General features: G+C 38.9%; 1 protein-coding gene across 5 annotated transcripts in view; it reads right to left on the reverse strand.

Moving 5' to 3' along the window:
• The window catches only part of ARHGAP5 (Rho GTPase activating protein 5), a 79,536-nt gene extending 58,931 nt beyond the window's left edge, over positions 1–20,605 (reverse strand). For 2 of the 5 annotated variants that reach the window (XM_055309074.1, XM_055309069.1), the window contains exons 1-2: positions 17,299–17,452; positions 455–4,342 (exon numbers count right to left, since the gene is read on the reverse strand). In XM_055309074.1, coding sequence (XP_055165049.1) covers positions 455–4,174 — 3,720 coding nt within the window. In that variant the 5' untranslated portion in view covers positions 4,175–4,342; positions 17,299–17,452. Of the gene's footprint in view, positions 1–454; positions 4,343–10,577; positions 10,660–17,298; positions 17,453–17,704; positions 17,782–17,907 lie in introns of those variants that run through there. The other 3 variants (XM_055309071.1, XM_055309073.1, XM_055309072.1) reach the window with 3 other exon arrangements.
• Between the last annotated feature and the right edge of the window lie 1,682 nt (positions 20,606–22,287).

Here is a 22,287-nt window from a genome sequence, read left to right on the forward strand (position 1 = left end):
CTAGGTTTGACTATATTAATATCCTTGAATGAGACAGGTATATCAAATTAATTTTGCAAAACTGACAGCTCAAGAAGGCAAAAAGAGATAAACGGGACACTTAAAAACAACAACAAAAGAGCAAAATCACTCTCTTCCTAGGTTTCTATAAGGAAAATAAACATAATCACCTGGAAGGATTATACTGAAGAATATGAATTCAAACATCTACACTAAATAAGGCACAAGGAAAAAAAAAAGGCAATTTATAATGAAAATAATTCACCCTCACAAAGTATTCAGAAAATTAAAGAGCTGCTAATTATATTTACTGAATGACTTAAAGTATCCTAAGTTCTCAAAGTTAAATTCATCATCTTTAAAAAATACATATTTTATTTTATTTTTAAATACATATTTTAAAAGGCAAAAACAAGTATCTTCATAAACATTACTTACTATAAGTTAAACTTACCTTTTTATCTTCTTTTACTTTGTGAGTTTTCTTCTTCATTTTCTTATCATCTAATTCCTGGTCTGAAGTGATTGCAGGATTATCAATACCACCTTTCCAAGTTTCAACAGGAGAAAGAAGTGGATCTTCTTCACTTCCACGATGTCTTCCTTTTCTTTTTGTTTTAGAAGTGGTAAAAGCCTCATCATCACTTGCATCTGAATGTGTTCTTCTATAGTAAGATTTGGCTTTACTAAACAGGGTTTTAGATTTATATTTGTATTTTGAAGGCCTTCTTTCTCCATGACTTTTTGACGTTCTATCAGAAAATCCATTTTCTTCATCTCCTTGGGTGTTATTTACAAATGAGTTTCGAATTTTAATAGAGCGAGTCTGACTATCATCTGGGACAGCATATATCTCATCAGGATAGCTCTTCTGTTTGAAAATTGTGTCAATGGGTTCCGCATAGTTATCTGAAGGATCCATATCTTCAGGATGTGCCAAAGGAACCCGGGAAGTTTGTTTTCTTGGATTTTTACCAATACCAGCTTCAATTGTTTTTAAAAGGTTTGGATCCAGTTTTTTCACATTTGTCTTAGGTACAACTGGTTTAGGTTTAATAGGTGGAGGCACTTTATGGTTGCGTTCATGATCATGACAGTTTGGGGTGCTATGAATAGGATACTCATTTCCTTCTAAATCTAATCTATATCTGGAACGGTCACTAGGTGTTGGAAGCAACTGTACATCATCTCCAATTGGACTGTAAGGAGGTGGTGCTTCTGTATCATCATCTGAATCGGGGTAGTTGTTATATGGAAAACAGTCTCTGGGAGATGGTAGAAAAACATCCTCACTTTGATGGGTTGATTCCCTTGTATTATCAGATAAATAGGAATTTTCTATCATATTTTTTTTCTCTAGAACATCACTGAAAAACAATGTAAAGACCTCAGTTTGCCGATGATACTGAGATAAAGAATACAGTGCTGTAAATTTAGCAGTGATCTCAGTTGCGATATGTTCTCCTTCAGTCATTAATTCCTTGATAGCCTCATTTTCAAAAAAATCTGCTTGGCTGTCAGTAACTGCCACCAGCTGTACAGGAATGGTGTCCTGAACTTCTGATAGAAATGCTCGAAGCATTCCCATTGACGCTTTCCGTTTGGCAGAATAAACTAATATATATCCATGAACCAGTTCATCTTTCCTTACTCCAATTGAGGAATGGTAGGATAGTATGGTGATCTGTATTCGCCTCCTTTTTTCACCAATGATTTTATCAAGCATTAGAGAATTATTCTGTCCAGCTTGAGCAGCACTACAAGAATGAGAATCAAGGAAGGGTGAAAGAATAAGATCCACACTAAAAGGATCACCACACATGGCACACATGACAATTCTCAAGTCAGCTTCTGATATATCCTTACTGGTGGGAACTGGGCTCACCACATCTAAATTATGCTTAACTGATTCTAATACTCCTCTGAGAGCCTGCTTTATTTGGGTTTCATTAAATTTACGAGGATACGTACCAGGAGGTACATCTACAAAAGGGCATTGTAACTTGTTTGCCAACTGTTGCCCTTGGTGCCTGAGAATTGGTAGATTCTTACTCATAGAATCTCTCTGATTAGCCAGAATTAAAGTAAATGGAAGATTAGCCATGTACTTATCTTTTCTGATCTGAGAAGCTTCAGTTCTTATTTTTCCAATAAATTCCCCAATAAAATTCAGTGACTCAATGGAATTAAATACACAGAAGCACCCATGTGGTTTAAAGGCGGTAGTCCACAACTGACTTAAGAAGTAAGGCGACTTGGCATCAACTGGCCGAAGATCAAGTTCATAAATTTTTCCATCTAAGGCATACTCATCATCAGTGGATTGTGTTCTTATCTCATTTGCTAGTTCTTGGGCAAGGCCATCCTTCCCTAAAATGAAAAGGTTAACTTTATCTATATTGGTACTATCATGATACAATCGTAAGCGGCCATGATCCAACTGCAAAAGACTACTAGCAAGTAACTGCTCTACTTTAATGTCTGTACAATTTTGGCCACTAAGACAGGTTTCTTTAGTGGGATGATAAACAAACCCTATGTGCTTAAGGAGAAGAGATTCCCTATCAGGTGCAAGTTTCTGTAAAGCTTTATATCTAGGTTCTTCACTCAAAACTGTATGAATTTCACTCATTTTATCTGAACTAGGTGTTGCATTAAGATCTAAATCATAAAAAAGTTCGGAGTGCTCAAAAAGCATTTCCTGAAACTCTTCTTTGGCTTTTTCAACTATTTCTCGCTGATGCCTACCATACACCTCTTTGCTATCAGCCTCAGTGATATATTTGAAGGCTTCATCCTCCATAACAAAGCACATAACTTCTTCCCATGGCTGCCCAGGTGAAATGAACTGAATTTTTTCCAAAGTCTTTTTGAATTTTTCCTTCATTTCTACCCTTCTCTTCTCTGATATGAGATGCTGTACGTGGTTCTGATAAACTTTTTCAGCTTCTAAAGTGCTCAGGAGGTCAAATGGGATTCGTCTATCATTAATTTTATCTATATGGTCAGTTTCATCCCACGGTGTTTTTTCTAGCACCACAAAACATAACTGAAAATCTGCTCTCTTTTCCATTAACTTCAAAGCTTCTGACCAATTTAAATGTTCAATCTCTTCTAGGTTTGGCAAAAGAGTGTTGAAAGCTCTTGGTAAAGTATTTATATATTCTTCTCTCCTTTTTCTTATATGTTCCTGTTTAAGTTGTTCTATATGCTTTGAAAACGCATTTCTGGCCTTTCTTGTTCCCTCTAAGTTGATGTATTCTTCATAATCAGGATGATTTTTTAATTTATTACTAACAGTTTTCCAAGTTGCATGATAATCTCTCACAGTCTGCACAAGTTTTTCAAACTTATCTGTTGCTGTGACAACAAGTTGTCGCTGTGTTTTATAAGCATCCAGATAGGGAATAATTTTAGGCTTGCCACGAGTTTTATCCAACATTTGTACCAGTGCAGTGAAACATGTCTCAATGTTGACATTAAATCGTGCTGATGTTTCCACTACAAGAAGGTTCTTTTTGTTTGAAGCAAATGCCTGAACTTCTCTAAGATAATGATCCACGCATTCATCACATTTAGTTGCTGCTATTATTACAGGTTTTTTTGATTTTGATAGTTGGACAAAAAGATTATTCACAAATTTAAGTTGATCATCAAACTTCCTATTACATCCCTGACTCACATCAATGCACAGTAAAAATCCATCCACATTGAGCTTCCCTTCAGGCATTTGCTTCTGTTCAAAGTCTTGCTCCAAGCCCAGTTGATCAGTGCAAATGTACATTAATTTTTCTGCTGACTGCAGTTTAGAGGCAGCTGCACGTTTTATATATGGTTGTAAATTCGTACTCCGATGAGGCAAGAAAGTCTGGTCATCAATGAACTCCGTTTGTTCAATGACATGAATTTTGCATTCTACTCCATCTTCACCATTTTGTGTTATGTCGCCCCAGTACAGAAAGTGATCATTGTTTACTACTCGTCCTCCAAAGTCAATGGTGCTAAGCACAGAAGTATGCTCTGGGTAATATTCATCTGCTTTTGAGCGTACAAATCTATTGCACAAACAAGACTTTCCAACTCCACAGTTACCTTTGTCTTTTTCAGTCCCAGAGAGTCCAACTACACTGATAGTATAGGATGGGGGGCGAGGCTCTTTGTTTTTTGCCATCATAACTCTCTTTTCATGTCTCTACATTCATAAAGATAACCAGATATACTTCTCATTCTGAAAATAGAATCATCTCAAAATACAGATCCCAAAGTTCAGAACTATATTTGGTTCTTTGTATTTCCCTCATTTCTGTGCAGAAAGGTCTTCAAGATCATATGGATCATCTTCCTAGAAAGAGGGGAAAAGAAAGGACAAAACTTAATCACGAACTACACATTAAATTACATACACACTAAAGATGTTTATAACAAAAGACTATGGACATTAACAACAAATGTTACATGTATTTTAGGAAACCACCATAAAAACTGTTTGATTTACTGTTATAAATACAAGATGACCTCAAAATTTAAGACAAATCCAACAATTAAAATAACTACACGCAAAATTTAAGGCAACATTTCACAAAACTTAAAATAAACTCCTATTAACCAAGTGTGCATTTTGTCTCTACTCCTTCCTGTAAGTTTGAAGAAATAACTGGTCTTTTCTCCCCCTCAATTTTCCTGCCTCCTGTGACTACAGACTATGCTTGCTGATAATTAAATGTAGTAGTTGCCTTAACAACTCCCTCACAACTCTCAAAAACAACCTTTTTTTCTATTACATTGTTCCTCAAAACTTGTTCCCTAAAGTAGAATTTCATATAAATTTAGCAAGAGTTTAGAATTAAATAAAATTTTTCAGAAAGTTTCAACACACTCCTATGAAATCTGTCGAATTCTATGCCCCCCCTACAATTTATAATATACAAATACTTCAAAAGGAAAACAAAAATGGGCAGTTAATACAAATACTGAGTATTTAACTAGATCAATGTTCTCAAACTATCAAGGTGAAGGATCAATTTTTATTTCGTATCTGAGGGTCCCAATTTTGCAAAATCCAATAAATGAATTTAAAAAAAATCCAAACCCCAATTATTAGATTCAATAGACATAAAACTACTGTCAGACTATTTTTAAATGTTCTTGATTTCTATATTCATTTCTTCTCAGAGTAGTTACAAAAAGCTAATGGACCACATTTTGAGTTGCACGAAGCTGAATAATTTTGAGAATGTATATTTGAGACAATCTTTTAGAATTATTTGATAAACCAGGCAACATGAAATAACCTTGAAGAATTCCATGTAATTTAATTTAGGTTATTTATGTGGGAAGAATGAAACACTCATTTATAGAAATTTTATTTATAGATTCTTCACATTCTTTTGAGGTTGAATTAAAAGCAATATATCATTTCTACCACATCAGTTACACAACACAGGGAAAATATTCAGTCATGTACATCAATATATGTGAAAATTATCTTCAATCCAGACAAAATAAAGAACATAGAAAAAAAAAAAACTTAGAGGTACCATAAGAAAAGAACCATCATTTGTCCCAAATATGTCTTCTACCCTGACCTGAATTGCAAGTAAACAGCTATTCAATATATACTGTACATTAACTATATTAACAACTAATGGACGGAGAAAGTTATTATAATTTAAAATTACGACTAATATTTCTGGTAAAGTAATATTAAAAAACTAAAATCTCAGATTTACTTTTATATTTCTGAAATTTATTATATTAGCCTCAACTAAAAATATTATCTGCCATATGATATTCAAATAATGCATTTACTAGATTCATTTTCACAAAAAATAAAATAATCCTATGTTGAAGGAACGACATAGGAAGTAGAAAACCATGAATAAATACAATGGATTTCAAACCTCTTATTTATGAGTTTAGGACAACAGTTTTTGTGTCATGGTTTCTCCATCTATAAAATGGGGCTGCATATCTACACAAATTTAAGAAATCACTTTTTTTAATGTTAAGTACCTACCAAAAAGAGTTTAATTAAGTATTCTGTATTAATTTGATTCCTGGAAACAGTGAAGCTGTCAAAGACGTTTTTTTAAATGACGTGATCAGACTTGTGATTAAAAAATATTTATCTGACAGAAATATATAGAATAATTAGAAGTAAAAGAAATTAGGGCAGCCCCATCTAATCCTATTACCTCTTTTCCATTAGTAAAACTTCTTTAAAAATCTTTATCTGAGAACACGAGAGACCCCTAACTCTGGGAAACCAACAAGGGGTAGTGGAAAGGGAGGTGGGTGGGGGGATGGGGTGACTGGGTGACAGGCCCTGAGGAGGACACTTGACGGGATGAGCACTGGGTGATATGCTATATGTTGGCAAGTTGAACTCCAATAAAAAAAAGAAAAGAAAAGAAAAAAAAAATCTTAATCTGGTTAAATTGGGTATTTGCACCTAGCACCACATTTAGCCTTCTCTACCTAAACTGTGTAAAAGAGTATTTGTAGGTACTGATAAGAAAAAAAAATGAATGAGGTAACAAAGTTATACACGGTCATAAAAAGGCAGAACAAAATTAGTTGTGAAAACAGCACAATGCTTCTGTAACAATTAAAAAAACTGAAAACACATAGTAAAATAACAAGGTCTACCCTTCCTTTTTACTAGAAAAACAGAAAACTGCAGACAATACCCTTTAAAATGTACATCAAAAGAAAAACATACCTAGTGATTACTTTGGGGAATTTTTATGCTAAACAGTATAAATAAACACTAGCACTACACATGGCTCTTTATTAAACAAACACCTATTCTGAAAACGAAGAGCAATTCAAAGACATGTAAGACTGTCCCCTGCCTTCCAGTTTGACACAAAGTTAACAGAAAGGTAACTGTACAAAGTCATATGAACCTGAATATTATAAAAAATTCTCAACTACAAACCTAATCTCTTAACAGGCACTTCTTTATTCATTTCTCATATATGCTTATTCCAAACTCATTAAAAGACACATTTCCGCTCTCCTACAGCATATACCTCAGAATATGGAGACATCTTTCTGTTTAAGTTACAAGGTGTAAGCAGAAATGAAAATACTCTTATCACACAAAGTATTTTTAAAATTTCATAGAGGCTTAAAATTAAGTGAGTTATCACCTTTTGTCATTTTTTAACAAGAAATATTTTTTTAAAGATTTTATTTATTCATAAGAGACACAGAGAGAAAGGCAGAGACATAGACAGAGGAAGAAACTGGGGGAGCCTAATGCTGGACTTGATCCCAGCACCCTGGGATCATTCCCTGAGCCAAAGCAGATGTTCAACCACTAAGCTACCAAGGCATCCGGAGAAATTTTAACACTGAGGTTTCAACACACATCCTAATAAATTTTATAGTGGCAGACTCCAAATCACGAATATTCAAGTTTAAATTAAAAATGAGGTAGCTTTGTGTGACATTTATACTTTTTACACCAAATTCACAGTAAATTACCAATTAGACACTGAGGCACATCCATGTCCTTCTTTCAGGAAGGCTACTTGCTGATTATTTAGAAGTCAGCTCCAGAGATCATGCTCACTACAAAGTGAGTTTCAAATGGTGATGGAAAATTCTCTCACCTACAGGTGGTAAAGAATAATACTGGACAAATATTTGCTCTCTCCCTCAAGCTCAATCATCAAATCAGTACAGTCTTTATCTGATTTATAAGTTTACATAAAAGATCTGAAAAAGTTTTCTAATTTTTTAAAATGTTCTCAGATTTTAAAAAGTTTGAGAAACCAATAGACTAGAAAAAAAAAAAACTGTCATCACCTGTCCTCAAAAACATTTTGCTCTGTTTGGGTGAGTATGGTATTACCACTTCATAGTTTTCTCCCGTGAGTTTGGCTGACAGGTCATAAGGGAACTTAATTTAAGCCACCTGGACATACATGAATTATCCACTGCCCTCAACGTCTAGGTCAAAATTACTGTCCATTAACTAAGAAAAGTTAGTTCTTCTGTGCTGATAAAAAGAATCCCCTCTTTTTTTGTGTGTGCTCTGAGTAATAAACTAATGGCGATTATCTATATGCAGGCTATTAGATTTAATCTGAAAATTCCTTTCAAGTATGTTTAATGATAATTTTTTAAAAGATGTTATTTATTTATTCATGAGAGAGAGAGAGAGAGGCAGAGACACAGCAGGCCCCATGCAGGGAGCGTGATATGGGACTGGATCCTAGGACTCCAGGATCACACCCTGGGCTGAAGGCAGGTGCTAAATAGCTGAGCCACCCAAGTGTCCCTAATGATAATATTTGATTACGTTGATTTAACATTTTTCTGATTTTTGTTATGACTTTACTTCCATATAACCTGTTCTCATTTTCTCTTATTTTTACTCATGAAAAAACCAAAACAAAAGTAGCAATGACCTACTCAAAGCTATCCAGTTAAAAGGAATCTCTGAATGACCAATCTTTATTTAAGCAATAGTACTGCTTTTCAACAGTTTGCAATGCAGTTTCTTTCTCATTCACCTCTAAGTTTATCTTATAACCATTCAAAGGGAATGGTTAAAGTACCTCCCCAGACAGTAACAACAATGTATACATGTGTGTATATATATGTACATTATATATATACATTATATATACACATTATATATATACATATATATCTTATTAGAGTAGAACTACAGTTGATGAGAAAGTTGTAGGGAGTCAGCAACTATTTGCCCAATATTCTTCTTGAGCGATCCCTAAAATTACCCTAAAAATGAAGCCATCTATATGATTAAGTTTTCTAAGATATCAGACTACGCCATTCAAATACGTTTTTTAAGAATGTATTTATTTGAGAAAGAAGGAGAGAGATAGAGAGACAGCATGAACAGGGGTAGGGGCAGGAGGAGAGGGAGAAGCAGACTCCTCAATGAATATGAAGCCCAACACGAGGCTCCATCCTAGGACCCAGGACATGACCTGAACTGGAGGCAGATGCTTAACTGACTGAGCCATCAAGGACCCCCATAACATGCTCCCTTTACAGAAGTTCTAATAACATGAAGCAGCTTTCTGCAAAAAAAAAAGTCTTAAGTTCTACAAGGAACCTAAGGAAACTGAAAAAAATAATTTCTTAGTAATTCTGGACTTGTATCAAAATTTGTTTTGTACTTTCTCAAAAAACTTGCATTCATAAGTAAAAGATATAGAGGCACCTAGGTGGCTCAGTTAGCTGAGTGTCTGCCTTGGGCTCAAGTCAGGATCTCAGGGTCCTGGGATGGGGCCTGCTGCAGACTCTCCGCTCAGCAGGGAGTCTGCTTCTTCCTCTCCCTCTGCATTAGTATGCACACCCTCTCTCTCAAATAAATCTCTTTTTTTTTTTAAAAGGTATACTTTTTTAAATTTACACTTTTAAGTTATTTTGTCAGGAAATTCCTGTTGGTCCTATCTTCAAAACATATCCAGAATTTATCACTTCTCATTACATTTATTGCTCTAATTCTGTCCTCGTCCACCACCATATCTGACTCTAGATTATTCCAAAGGTTTCCAGACTAATTTCCCTGCTTCCATTCCTGCTCCTCTTCCCCCTATTACTACCAGAACCACCAGAGTCTTTTAAAACATAAGTCAGAGCTGCCCATTCTTAGGCCCAAAACCCTCCAGTGGCTTCTAAAAGTCAAAGGTAAATCCTTTTCTATGGGATACTATAAGATCTGCCTTCTCCAACCTTATCTTGCTCTCTGACCTACTCTCATATATTCTTCCATTCTCATTCTGCTCCACACTGTTCCTCAATATGCTAATCATGTCTCTGCCTTTCCACTTGCTTTTCCCAGTAATCCCTAAAATCCCCCTTGCCTCTTAACTCCTAAATTACTGTAAAATTTATTTATCACTTGTCATGAACTCTATCCCTCTCCCCACCCAACTCCACAAAGGAGTTGTTTATTAAGATCCACAAAGGCACAGATTTTTATTTCATCAATGTATTCCAAAAGCCTCCAACAGTGCTTCCTACATAGTAGTTACTCAATAAATGCATGAATCATAATATTAAAATTAAAATGTGCTTAATTCTCTGGGCAAAAAAGACGTAAGCACATTATGTTTCCTAAATAAGCATATATTAATCTAAGAGGTTTTCTAAAGCCATCAATGGAGGAGTGCCCAAGTGACTCAGTTTGAGTGTCTAACTCCTGGTTTCAGCTCAGGTCATGATCTCAGGGTAGTGATATTAAGCCCCCACATTGAGGTCTTCGTTAGGTAGTATGCTTAAGATTCTCTCTCCCCCTCCCCCAGCTCTCATACTCCCTCTAAAATAAATCTCAAAAAAAAAAAAAAAGTATATTAATGGAGAAAATGCACCTGTATTTCAGGATCCCAAAAAGTAAAAAATTAAGCCATCAGCATGAAGCCTATGATCTATAATACATTCAGCCAGGATAACTATCTAGTTTTTACTTTTGAAACATTTTTTAGAATCACAAATATTATCAAAAATTACGTTTTCAAGAGCTAATTACACTGAAGGATCTTTGTAATTACACGTTCTATTTTCTTTAAGCCAAATAAAATATCCCTTACATGAACAAATATTTGAGAGAAGACAGATCCAAGCCGGAAGACTGCCACATACATTTCACAATCTCTGGCGATCTAGACCAGCCTAAGAATAAAAGTATCAACTGAATTACTAAAGACGAACATGGTACAATTGATATAGTATTACTTTTCTTAATCGTGTTCATTCTCAATAACAAATGCATCAATACTGTGAAAAATTGGAAGAGGAAGACCATTTTAACATATATGATAACTAAGTAATTAATGTAATATCTGTAGAAAACTCAATTACATTCCGTAATACTGTCTTTGACCAAGTTTTCTACTACATAAGCACATAATCTCAAGGTTGAATGGAATGCTAAAGATGTAATTCCTATGAATTGGTCTTTACAGAAAACTATAATCAAGTGAATGAAAAAAGAATCTACTAAAAATTTCAACAACTTATGTAGTGACAAAATAACCTGAAAACTTATCTTGGTAGGATTCCAGATTAAATCATTAGGATGGAGATTTTGTTCTGATTTTGTTGTTGTTTGTTTCACCATATTCCCAACACCCAGCACAGTTCCTGACAGTGATTGCTCAAATATTTGACGACTAAATGGGTCAATCACTAGACTCAGATCCTAAGCCACTAGGCAATCTTAAAGTCTTATTTGTAGTCAAAATTAACAAAAATTACACAATGCTATGGGCCCAAAGACTATTAGCATAGCAGTATATTCTAATATAAAAAGTCCACAATTTTCTTAAGACCAACAGTCTGCTTGTCAAGACAAATTAGGTAAACCTGAAGGCTCAATGGAAGTACTTCTAGGAAGGTCCAAGTAGGCAGTACTCTGGGTACGCCCCAAGTCCTACTCAACAAAGACAATTCTTTCATTCATTTTTATCTTTTGATATTTCAAGTATTTATTGTTTGAAAAAGAGTCCTGCATAACAACCAATGACCTAAACTAAACTCGTCAAATACCTTGGTGTGAAAGTTACTCTAAACTCTTTCTAGACCATTTCCTCACTCTGTGGTGAAAACAGAAGGACCAAAGGTCATCTGATTTATACCAACTTATGTAAACAACCCATTAAGTATTTACTGTGCTTAGCTACTATCTGCTCAACTTTATGTCAGAGGTTTTGCGGGTACAAAGGTATAGTATAGGGAAGTCCACTAAGCTAGCACTACGAATATATTCACTTCCCCTTCAGAATCGGAGTCTTCTCACTTTGGAGAACGAGAAGTGAGGGGAAGGGCATGATTTGACATTGAAGATTATAATGCTATACCACAGGAAATCCTTATTTTCATTATAAAAATATGTTAGGTAAGGCTTAATAATTTTCTTAATAATAGGAACATTAAGAGGTTGAATAAGAATCTCAGGAAGATGTATAGACTAAAAAGAATGCATAGATTGAAAAAAAAAAGGCTCAAAAGCACTTTCCCCACAATTTTTAAAGAAACTTTATAGTACCACAGCTGAGAAGACAAAGGCAATGTGCTATACCGTGGAACTGATAAATGCAATCAGAATTCAAAAATACGAAAGATCACTGCAAGCTGGAATAGATCAGGGTTTGGAAAACTTTTTCTGTAAAAAAAGCCAGAGAATAAATACTTTAGGCTTTGCATCCCATAAGATGTCCGTTAGAACTATTCAACTATGTTGTCACAGCACAAAAACAGCAGACATAAACAATACTTAATTGAATGACCACGGTTGTGTTTATGAACACTGAAATTTGAACTTCATTTAATTTTAACATATCACAAAATATTACTCTTTCAATTGTATCCTTGATCATTTCAAAATGTAAAAAAGCCATTATATAGAAACAGGACAGAAGGCCTATCGGGTCTAAGGGCCATAACCTGCAGACCCCTGGAATAATACATTTCAGTGAAGAAAAAGGATCTGAATCAACTTTGAAAAATAAATTGGAATTGAATTTTAAAAAGGAGTCGTTCCAGGTGTGTGATTAAGGTGGAGTGGTTGAGCACAGTTACCATGCTGAAAAGTAGACTTATTTCTTATTTCGCTTATTTCTGAAGATATAAGGAATATGGAAGGTCTTAAAGGGCAAGCAGGAGTTAGACCTTGTAATAAGCAATAAGAAATCATTATAAGCTAGAAATGAATACAAAATTAGATTTCTGAGGCACAAAGCCCAAGAGATAGATAAATAGTGGAGGCTAAAAAGCACCTGAACTACCACAGAAATTGAAAAGAACAATCCAAGGAAAAGAATTTGGTGACTGGCTGCTAATTATAAGAAATCAAGCCAAATGAGTCCATGTTTTTTTAATGAAAAACTAATCAGTTTCAGCAACAGATGGTGGTGTCACTTGAGTTTCAGGTGACAGTATTTATAAAGAAAAGTAAAAATAGAGAAATGAGGCAACATCAAGATTGATAACATAAATTTCCAGATCATAAACTTAAGAAAATTATTTGAGACCATTTAATACTCAGAAACGTCTAAATAGTTATTTGGTTAATAAAGAATAACAAATCTGGATGTTCAATTCCCCAGATCACAGAAATGTTAATTTTCCACTAGTTCTCTAAACAATCAACCAAAATAAAGATAAATAAGTAAATAAAGAGTTATTATTTGGCTCTGAAAAGGTGAGTATAAAAAGAAACAAAATTATGGATCACAAATAATACATGATCAACAGGAAGAAAATGAAAAAACTGTATCAAAACCAATGTTCAAGTTTTTTCAAGGTTGCTGGTAATGCCAAATACAGCAAAGCTAAACAGTAACACAAAAATTGTTTATTGCCCCATCACTCCCGCTATTAACCTTGCGTTAACACTTTTCCCTAAATCTTTCAATTTCACTCAAAAGGTACAAATTGATGCTCTTAAATATTCACTTTATATTTTCCTCCCACCTGCCAATCTATCCTCACTTCCCTGTCCTTTTGGTCCACAGTGTCATTAACTTAAGTTTTTTTCTTACTTATCCCCAATCTTCCCTAACTACTAAATCTTATCTCCTGTATCTAAATTCCTTTACACTGATTTTTCAATCAGTTATGTCTTGCCTTCTATTTGGCTGGTCTACTCTATCTTGAGCTGGCATCTAACCATTCCTAAATTGTCAAGATCTCTCCCCATCAAAGCTATAAGCTCTTCCAAGGGAGTAGTATTTTATATTTCCCTGTATTATTCACAGTGCCCTAGCTACTCAATAAATTACTGTTCAGGAACAAAATAGGCTAAATCTAGTATGAAGCTAGAAAAATGAAAATTCAACTGTACCATTAACTCTTCATGATGAAAAAGGCTTAAGAATCTAACCAGGTCTAATCTACAGGTCATATTTTAACCCTAAAATTACAAAGTTACACATAACTCTTATTCCCAATTAATAGTTCTAAGGAGTCTAACACAAAGACATGACCAAACATTAACAATCTTTTTGTACTGCAAACCTAAGGTATTGTGGACACTCAGTCTCCAAAATATGGAGGGGGGTGGGGAACACGACCAACCTTGTTTACCATCTGTCTTATATTCAAACTCCTATTTGCAGTTAACACATCCAAAATCAAATGATTACTCTGTAAATGATTCCCAAAGAGTGCCTGATAGAAATAGTTCTCTTTTCTACATTTCTTAGTATTTGTATGTACATATTTACCCCTTCATAGTTATACCTCTTCAACGAAAGATCAAGCTACACAATCTCTAATTTATCTTAGTATTCCCAAGGCCAGGCGCACAGTAAATGATAAATAAGGGTGATACGAATTAATGAATTACAAATCAGAGGCTTTAAGTTTTCTTTATGTGCAGATTTCTTTTTTCAGAAGAATTCTTAAGTCGAGTACATTTAACAACAAAAATAGAAGCTGCCGGGCTGTCAGAAGAAGTCTCAAGGCATCTAGGAAAAAATCCATAAGGGGTTTAAGTAATAGTTTTAAAAGCAATTAAAGTTCATACTTAAAATTCTCAGCACTGAATTATTTCTCTTAATTTCTAATAGGGTTTTTCCTGGTTTGATAAAATGATTAAGTACAGCCTTCATTTAAACAAATAGGAGCTTGATTACTCAAGTCATCAAATGATGGATTCACTTTATCAAGGTTTCTTCATTCATTTTAGAAAACCAAGCTCCCTTGGAATACTTTAAATATATTTCACAAACGTTTTTTTAGGAACACAGATATTATTGAAACAGAAATATGTTTCTTGAGTCAGTTATATTACCTGTCTACCTTCTTGGTGTGCAAAGAAAAAAATCATGGGTCTTACAGCTCTAAAAATAGTTTTTAAAATAATTTCTATAGAAACTGTAGTTTCGAGAATTGAAATTTAACTCTCTAGCCACCAAGAAAACTTCTATTATGCCTTTTCATACTAAAAGGCAACACTTACCTTAAGGCCTGCTAATATTGAAAAAAGTTTAGTAGTCTTCATAAGACAGAACTTTTACTTCAACAGAAAAACCTGAGTTACAAAACTATTTTCTAAGCTGTACCCTAAGTTCAATTCCAAAAAAAAGGAATGCAAATGACAGTATTTTATTCCTTTAAAAAAAATCTCAACTTTCAAGGTCAAAATAATTATTTTCTCCAAAAGACTAAGTGTATTAAATCTGCTTTTCAAACAGATGGGAAATAGGCAAAACATTTTGGAGATGTGATAGAATTTAAGATACTAATTTTGCAAGACATTTTTAAAACAGCTAATGTAATATTTTTAAATGGGGTGAGGTGCTAAAAAAAATGACGAAGTATCAGAATTCTGTGACAACTCTGATAGCCAAGTGTAACCCACCCATTCCTCAATGCTCTTATAAGGAACATATAGAAAGAATGGTAAAATAATTGGTGCTGAGGTGGGTTAAAAAAAAAATGTAGCCTGCATGACATGACAACCAAATCAATTGTTTTTTAGTCATCTGTGCCCTTCTGACTGAAGTCCGCTTTAAGTCAATCAGATCAATAGCGCAATAGCATATTTCTTGAGTGTTAAATACACAGATATACCTAGCTTTTCAATCATGTATGTTTACTGGTAAAGTGCTCCAAGGGCTATGGAAGTCTTTGGTGATACACACTCAACACTCTTTCCCTCTGCTTTACTACAGATATGGTAACGTGGGTCAGTCTGAGAGAATAAATGAAAAGGCCAAAAGTGAGAAAGCAATCTAAAATGGAAATAAAACCTTAACCTGAAAACTATCCAGTCGGTCACCTATATGGTATGTATATCTAAAACTACTCATTAAGAATATAGTTTTATCATATTGAAGTCAAATAAACTGGAATTGACAGGTAAAACATCTCAAAACACATTTCATTAATGTAGCTTAACCAAATATTTTTCCAAATAGCTGCACCTGGATCAAATTTTTGTTAAAAGAACCATTTTAAATGGAGACTCTGAGAAATACTTCATGAGGTGAATGCAAATGTATTCAATGTACTCCCCCCCCCCCCAATACTTTCTAATTGAGTATGGGTTTGGATGTTTAAAGTGATGGCAGCAAACCCCTCCCACCCCCCCCCCACAACACCTGTAGAAGGCAGCACAGCATAGGCAAAGATCAGCCGATACAAGGACGTATTCCACCGTCTCACACTTGACTATTTTAAAAATTGGTATCGTTTCCTATCACAAAGAAAAACTCAAGTTATCGTTAGGAATTTAAACTTAAAAACGGGCGTAGACGCAATCTGTATGCCTATTTTGGTCTAGATCTAAAACACTTAAAATTCCCATTTATTAAGCACGAGCAAAAACTGGATTTCTATCATGTGGCAAAAGTGTAAGCGTCTCCCCGCAACTTTTTCGGAATTCTATCCAACGTCCTCATAGTTTGCCTTCACTTCCGAGCACCTTTCGGCGCCGGCTACACCCACAGCCTCCACCTCCCTTGCATTTCTAATAACGCTGAAGAGGGAGGGAGGGTGTGAGGGAGTATTTCTGTGTGGGTAAGTGCGCGCGCGCTCCCGCGCGGTTCCCCACCCCCACCCCGATACTTTTCTTTAGTGGAAACAGGGGGACAATCTAGAGGTTATTCTCGCAGAAACTCGTAATCAAAGCCTCAACCCAGCCGCAGTCACCGATAAGACTCCGTGTTTTGGTTGCGCAGTGCAACTTCTCACAACCCTACCCCGAGCTTTCGCAGCAGATGGGAAATGGGCGAGGAGAAACCCGAGGAGGAGTAGGGGCGATCGGGGGGGGGGGGGGGAGTGAAAGGGCCGAGCCCCTCGGAAAGCGCTTAAGTTCGCAACCAAGACTGTGTTTCCGCGAATACGCGCCCACCCTCTGCTCCCCCTTCCAGGTGGAACTCGTTAACAGCAGCAACCCAGCCAACAGACGCCGCCACCTTCCCTCCCCGCGTACCGCCGGAGAGCAGGGCAAGTGAGGGCGGCGGGCGAAACGGACGCCTGGCGGGGCCGGCGCGATCCCCGACCACCACCAGGCCTCCGCCGACCCCGGCCGCGTCACCTGTGGAGAAAGCGCCCCCTCCCCCGGCCTCTCTGCCCTTCACGCCGACCGTCCCCCCCCCCCCCCGCCCGCGGCAGCCGCTCCCCGCCTGGCCTGCGAGGACGGAGCGCGGCGCCAGGCTCCCCTCCGCGGCTGCGGGGCCCCAGCGCCTCGAACTGGTTACAACCGGCGGCGGCGGCCGAGCGGGGCAGCCGGTGGCGGGAGGGTCCCGGTCGGGGAGGGGGCGAGCGGGCAGGCCCAGGGGAGCAGGGATCGCAAGGTCCTACCTAACACCGTCGGTCTCCTCCGTCTCCTCCTCAACGGCAGCGGCCCCGGCGGTGGCGGTGGCGGTGGCGGCGGCAGCGACATTCCTGGGGAGCGCTCCCGCCGCCGCCGCCTCCTCCTCCACTCTCCGCTCGCCTCTCTTCCCGGCGCGCTAGCGCCGCGTCCCTTCAGCCACCTCCCCCCGCCCTCCCCAACACACACGCCCCGAACCCCTGATTGAGCCCTACAGCCCCGGCTGCCGGGTAACCCACCCTCCCTCCCGCCCGCCCGCCACCGGCGGCGGCCCCGTCCCTCCCCCCTTCCCCGGCGCCCGCCGCCCGCCGCCCGCCGCCGCGCCGGGCTCAGTAATGGCGGCCACCCGGGCTCCCTCGCGCTGACGGCTCTCTCTCCCTCTCTCCCGAACTTTACCTCAGCATCTCTCCCGGCGCGCACCGCCGGAACGCACGCGCGCGCGCGCTCAGCCACACACCCGGCCGGGGGCGGAGCGGCGGCGCAGCCTCGACGGGGCGCGCGCGCGCGCACCCGCACCCGCACCCGCACCGCCCTCCCTCCCCACAACTCCCCGCCCCCGCCCCCGCCCCCGCCCCCGCCCCCGCCCCCGCCGCCCTCACCTCGCGGCGCCTCCCGCGCCGCGCGCCCGGCGGGGCCCCGCCCCTGCCCTCCTCTCCGGGGAGCCTGGGAAGGCGCGAGCGCTCGGGCCGGAGGGAGGGGAGCCAGCGCGGGGCCGCGTCCTCGCTCGCGTCCCGGCTGCTCCCCCATTGGCTTCCGCCCCTCCCCCTCCTTCCTCCGCCTCTCCCACCCATTGGTTCCCTCTCCTACTCCGTTCCTTCTCACCTTTTCCCTGTTACCCATTGGCGTGGGCATTTTTCCTCCGCTCTCCCCTTTTCCGTATTCTCCCGCTCCGCCCCCTCCTCCGCGCTGTAGGAGCCGCAGACCACGCAGCCCCGAGCGCGGCCGTCTCGGAACCTTCCCCGCTTTCTCCTTCTCCTTCTGTTCCGGTTTCTGGCTGAAACTGAGAGCGAACCGCAGTACCGCGGAGGAGCCGGATACCGGGTGAGCCGTTGCAAGACCCCGCACGGGCACCGGGAGATTCTCGACCAACCTCCCCCCGGTCTCGGAGCAGCAAAGAATTCAAGGGAGGAGAAGAACGCGCCCTCGCTGGTTCGCGGGGACGCGCTCGCGTGTCTGCTCCTACGTGTGCGGCCGGTTTGCTGCCCGGGGATCGCTCGCCAGCTGCAGAGCTGCAGACCTCACCCGCTCGGACCTGGTGCCGCCCTCGCCCAGAAGGAAAAACTCCACGGGAGCCAGAAGCCCTTTCTCGGTCCACACGGCACGGACGCACGCAGGCCCGTGGCTTATTCTGTTCTTAGGGAAGTTAAGCGAAACCCCAAGACACAGGGGCTTAGGATGGCCCCAAAGGCGCCAGCTCCCTACCAGCCCAACCTTGGGAACCGTCGGCCGCCAGGCTTTTATCATGTTACCTTACGTGTGTGCAAGATTTTTTGAGACCTGGAAATTTTACGAGTTTGGGGGTGCACCGGGCTTTCAGGGTATTTGCCTGCCGAGCACTGGTGCTGACAAGTGGAGAGAGGACAGACGGCAGAAAAATGCCTTTCCTTTTACCGTTGAAGAAATGTGACTTTCCCAAGGTCATCAGAATCTGTCTTATACAGAGGTCTTAAGATAGCTGCCAGCAGATAAAAGAATGAGCAAAAAAACGTGAATCTACTCCTCTAACTTGTTATGTCTAAAAGAAAGAAGTAATCTGGGGGGGGGGGAGAATTTCTCTTTGGGGAAAGATTTGTTTCCTACATTGAGACAGTTCATCGTCAGTAAAGTTAGCGTATGAAAAATCTTTTAAATTCCAGTTACCCTTTATTTCTTAGGTTACATAAGGTGTTGAAGTTAGCCAAGGTTGCTTTTTTGTGCGTTATAATGATGCAGCTGCTGCCAACAGGAAGTACATTTATGGTCTGTTAATAAACTAGAAAACCCAAAACTGCCTTTTGGTAAAGATGGGAAAATATTTGTCAGTAGATCTATTACAATATTCCAGTACAAGTTTGTTGCACACCTCTGCTCCTCTAACTGCCCATATTTCAAAGGTAATCTTAATAGACAAAGCCGAAGAGACATGTTTAAGTTCTCTATGTCTGTTAGTCCCTAATTTTAAAAAGGCATCACTGCAGTTCCTTACTCCAGCCACTTTCTTGCACCTGAATGGTACCAAATAGTTAAGTAGTTAAGGTGTGTTTCTTTCCGTTACAAACCCTAGGCAGGGAAGGATGCAAAAGAAAACTTGGAATCAAAGTAAATACAGAGGAAAAGAAGGAAAAGGGAAAGGAAGAAACTGGGGAAAGGGAGTGGAACCATCAATTTGAGGTACTAATGCCACAAGTATCCATACCATTTGTGCGGGTTGGAAAGTTCATGCATTTAAACGCATTTCTCGACCTTTGTAAAGTCCTTAAAAATACTTTAAGCCTATTCAGAATCACAACTTTGACTCTGAAACGTTAAGTGTTAATAGAGTGTCCACCCTACCTTTAAAAATTACTTCCTAAATAATCAGAAATTTCATAACCATGGACATGTATCAACATAAACCCAAGTCAAATAAATCAAGGCTTTTAAAGGAAGCATCATCGTATTTTTTTTTTTAAGATTTCATTTATTTGAGGCCGAGAAGGGGGGGGGCACAAGTGGTGAGGAGGAGCAGAGGGAGAGGGAGAAGCAGACTCCCCGCTGAGCAGGGAGCTCGATGCAGGGCTTGATCCCAGGACCCCGGAATCATGACCTGAGCTGAAGGCAGATGCTCAATCAACTGAGCCCCCCCAGGCACCCTCCCAGATGGTGGGCATTTAATCCGTGGCTCTTTCCATGACATTTTGCTCTGAGAGCCCATGGATATTAATTCTCAGATACCATTTTCTTCAGTGACCTGTCTTCTCTTCCACTCACCAGGATCAACTAGCAGCAGATATGTACAGCTTTATGTCCAAAGGTGTAGTTTTCACCTTCTTTATACGATGATGCTTCCTTTAAAACAAGACATGATACTAAAGAATCAAGACATGATTCTGGAGAAGAAAACAAGACTTGAAATCTCATTTTCTCGTAATGAAGACCCAGAAAAATGTAACAAACAATTAAAGCCGTGATTTTCAAAGGATAATTTTCGTAGCTAACATTACTGTTGATCCTCCTGCATCATCCGTCTTGATTTAGGGAGTCTGAAACTGTAGAATTTTGCCCCTTATCAATATTAATTGTCTAAAGCTGCTTACAAGTATGAAAAAGTTAACAGATTTTTGTTTTTATATTACTTGCTCTTCTCAAAAAATAAAGCATACACTTTTCTGTACAAATAAAAATCTGAACATAGGAATCGGGGAGCCAAAATTCTGTGGTTGAAGCTGTTCAGATATCTACAAATAAAAGGCTACAAAGAGGAAAAAATAAAGGAAAAAAACAAAGAAAAAGATGGCATCTTTTAAAGTTGGTCAGGAGCCATGCCTACAGAGAAATAGCTTTAAACACCCACCCTCCCCACCCAAAAGAAGAAATTTTGAAAAAATAATATATTCTTTACACACACACACCACACGCGTGCGAGAGAGAGAGAGAGAGAGAGAGAGAGAGAGAGAGAGGAGATGGAGTAAATATTACCAAGCTCTCTTAGATCATCTACTCTTCTTATCTGAAATAAAAGTTTAAGCATTTGTCCTGCTGTACTGGATAATTAAAATTACCCAGAGCTTTGTTCTACATTTACTTTGAAAAAATTAGAATAAGATTTTGGTCAGGCATTTTAATGGTACCAAATAGTTTTAGTTTTTAATCTAAAAATTAATGGTACCAAATAGATTAAGTTTTTAATCTAAAAATTCTCCACAAATCTCTAGTTCTCTAACACATCCTAATAAAGTATTAACATGCATGGTCTTTCTAGGATCAAAAGAGATGACAACCATAAATGTTATCAAAATTCCAGCTCTATCATCAGTGGTAACACTACAGTGTTCAGATGTTTGATGCGGGTTGGCTTCAAAAGAATTTACCCTATAGAAGCAGCTGCACCCCCTGCTGGAAATCTGTGATCATAACTACTCTGGCTTTCATAGCTTCAATGAAGAACGAATGAAAAGCCAAATAAAGGGTCTTTGCATTCACGGTAAAATTGACCAGTGCTTTTTGCATATCTGATACAAGACAGGCTTTTGGAGAACAAACTACTTCAGAATGTCATCTGATTACAGACAAAGAAGTTGGAGAATAACAAAGGCAATTAAATAACCAAAGCACTAAATGATTGTTTGTTGTGTAATTTCCTATTGAATTTCACAACTCATTTCTACCTCCCTTCTAACCCCTACCTGCTGCCTAGAGTTCTCTTTCTCCCTGTCGCATACAGTTAGGACTATCAGGTGGACCAGAGGCAGAGTAAGAGGGGGTGCTTGCTCTTCCCTCTAGTAGGCAAATCATGATATACCCAATAACCCCCAGTAACCATTTGCTGAGTTGCGAGCTGAAAGACTTTCTCCATATTTGTTTTATGGCTACCAATGGCATTTTCAGCATGAAGAAAAGGTGCTAATTATGTCTTGGCTGTTACTGTAGAAAATATTTTGACAAGAGTTAAGGTAATTGTGAGCTTGGGACTGGAACAGTAGTAAAGTAATGCATTGACCTTCCTGGCATTTTGTTCCACAGAGCCTTGTTCTGTTGATTATCCAGAATTGTATTTTTCAGACTGAAATCCCAAAGATGGTATCAGAGTCTAGGTTCACAATGTCATGTTCTTGCCATTCTGGTCCTAGGACATAACTGAAATAATGAAAGTAGAACTCTGTTTTTGAATAATTAGTATCTTATAAGGATTATTTGTAATGCAGACTCCTTTTAAAGGGCTAGCAAGTCAGTGAGGTCCCACCAGCACAAATACTTTAATTAAGCAAAAATCCTCAAGTTATATTCTCTCACAAAAGAAG

The sequence above is a fragment of the Nyctereutes procyonoides genome, unplaced genomic scaffold, assembly GCF_905146905.1.
Source record: "Nyctereutes procyonoides isolate TBG_1078 unplaced genomic scaffold, NYPRO_anot_genome, whole genome shotgun sequence".
NCBI classification, from domain to species: Eukaryota; Metazoa; Chordata; class Mammalia; order Carnivora; family Canidae; genus Nyctereutes; species Nyctereutes procyonoides.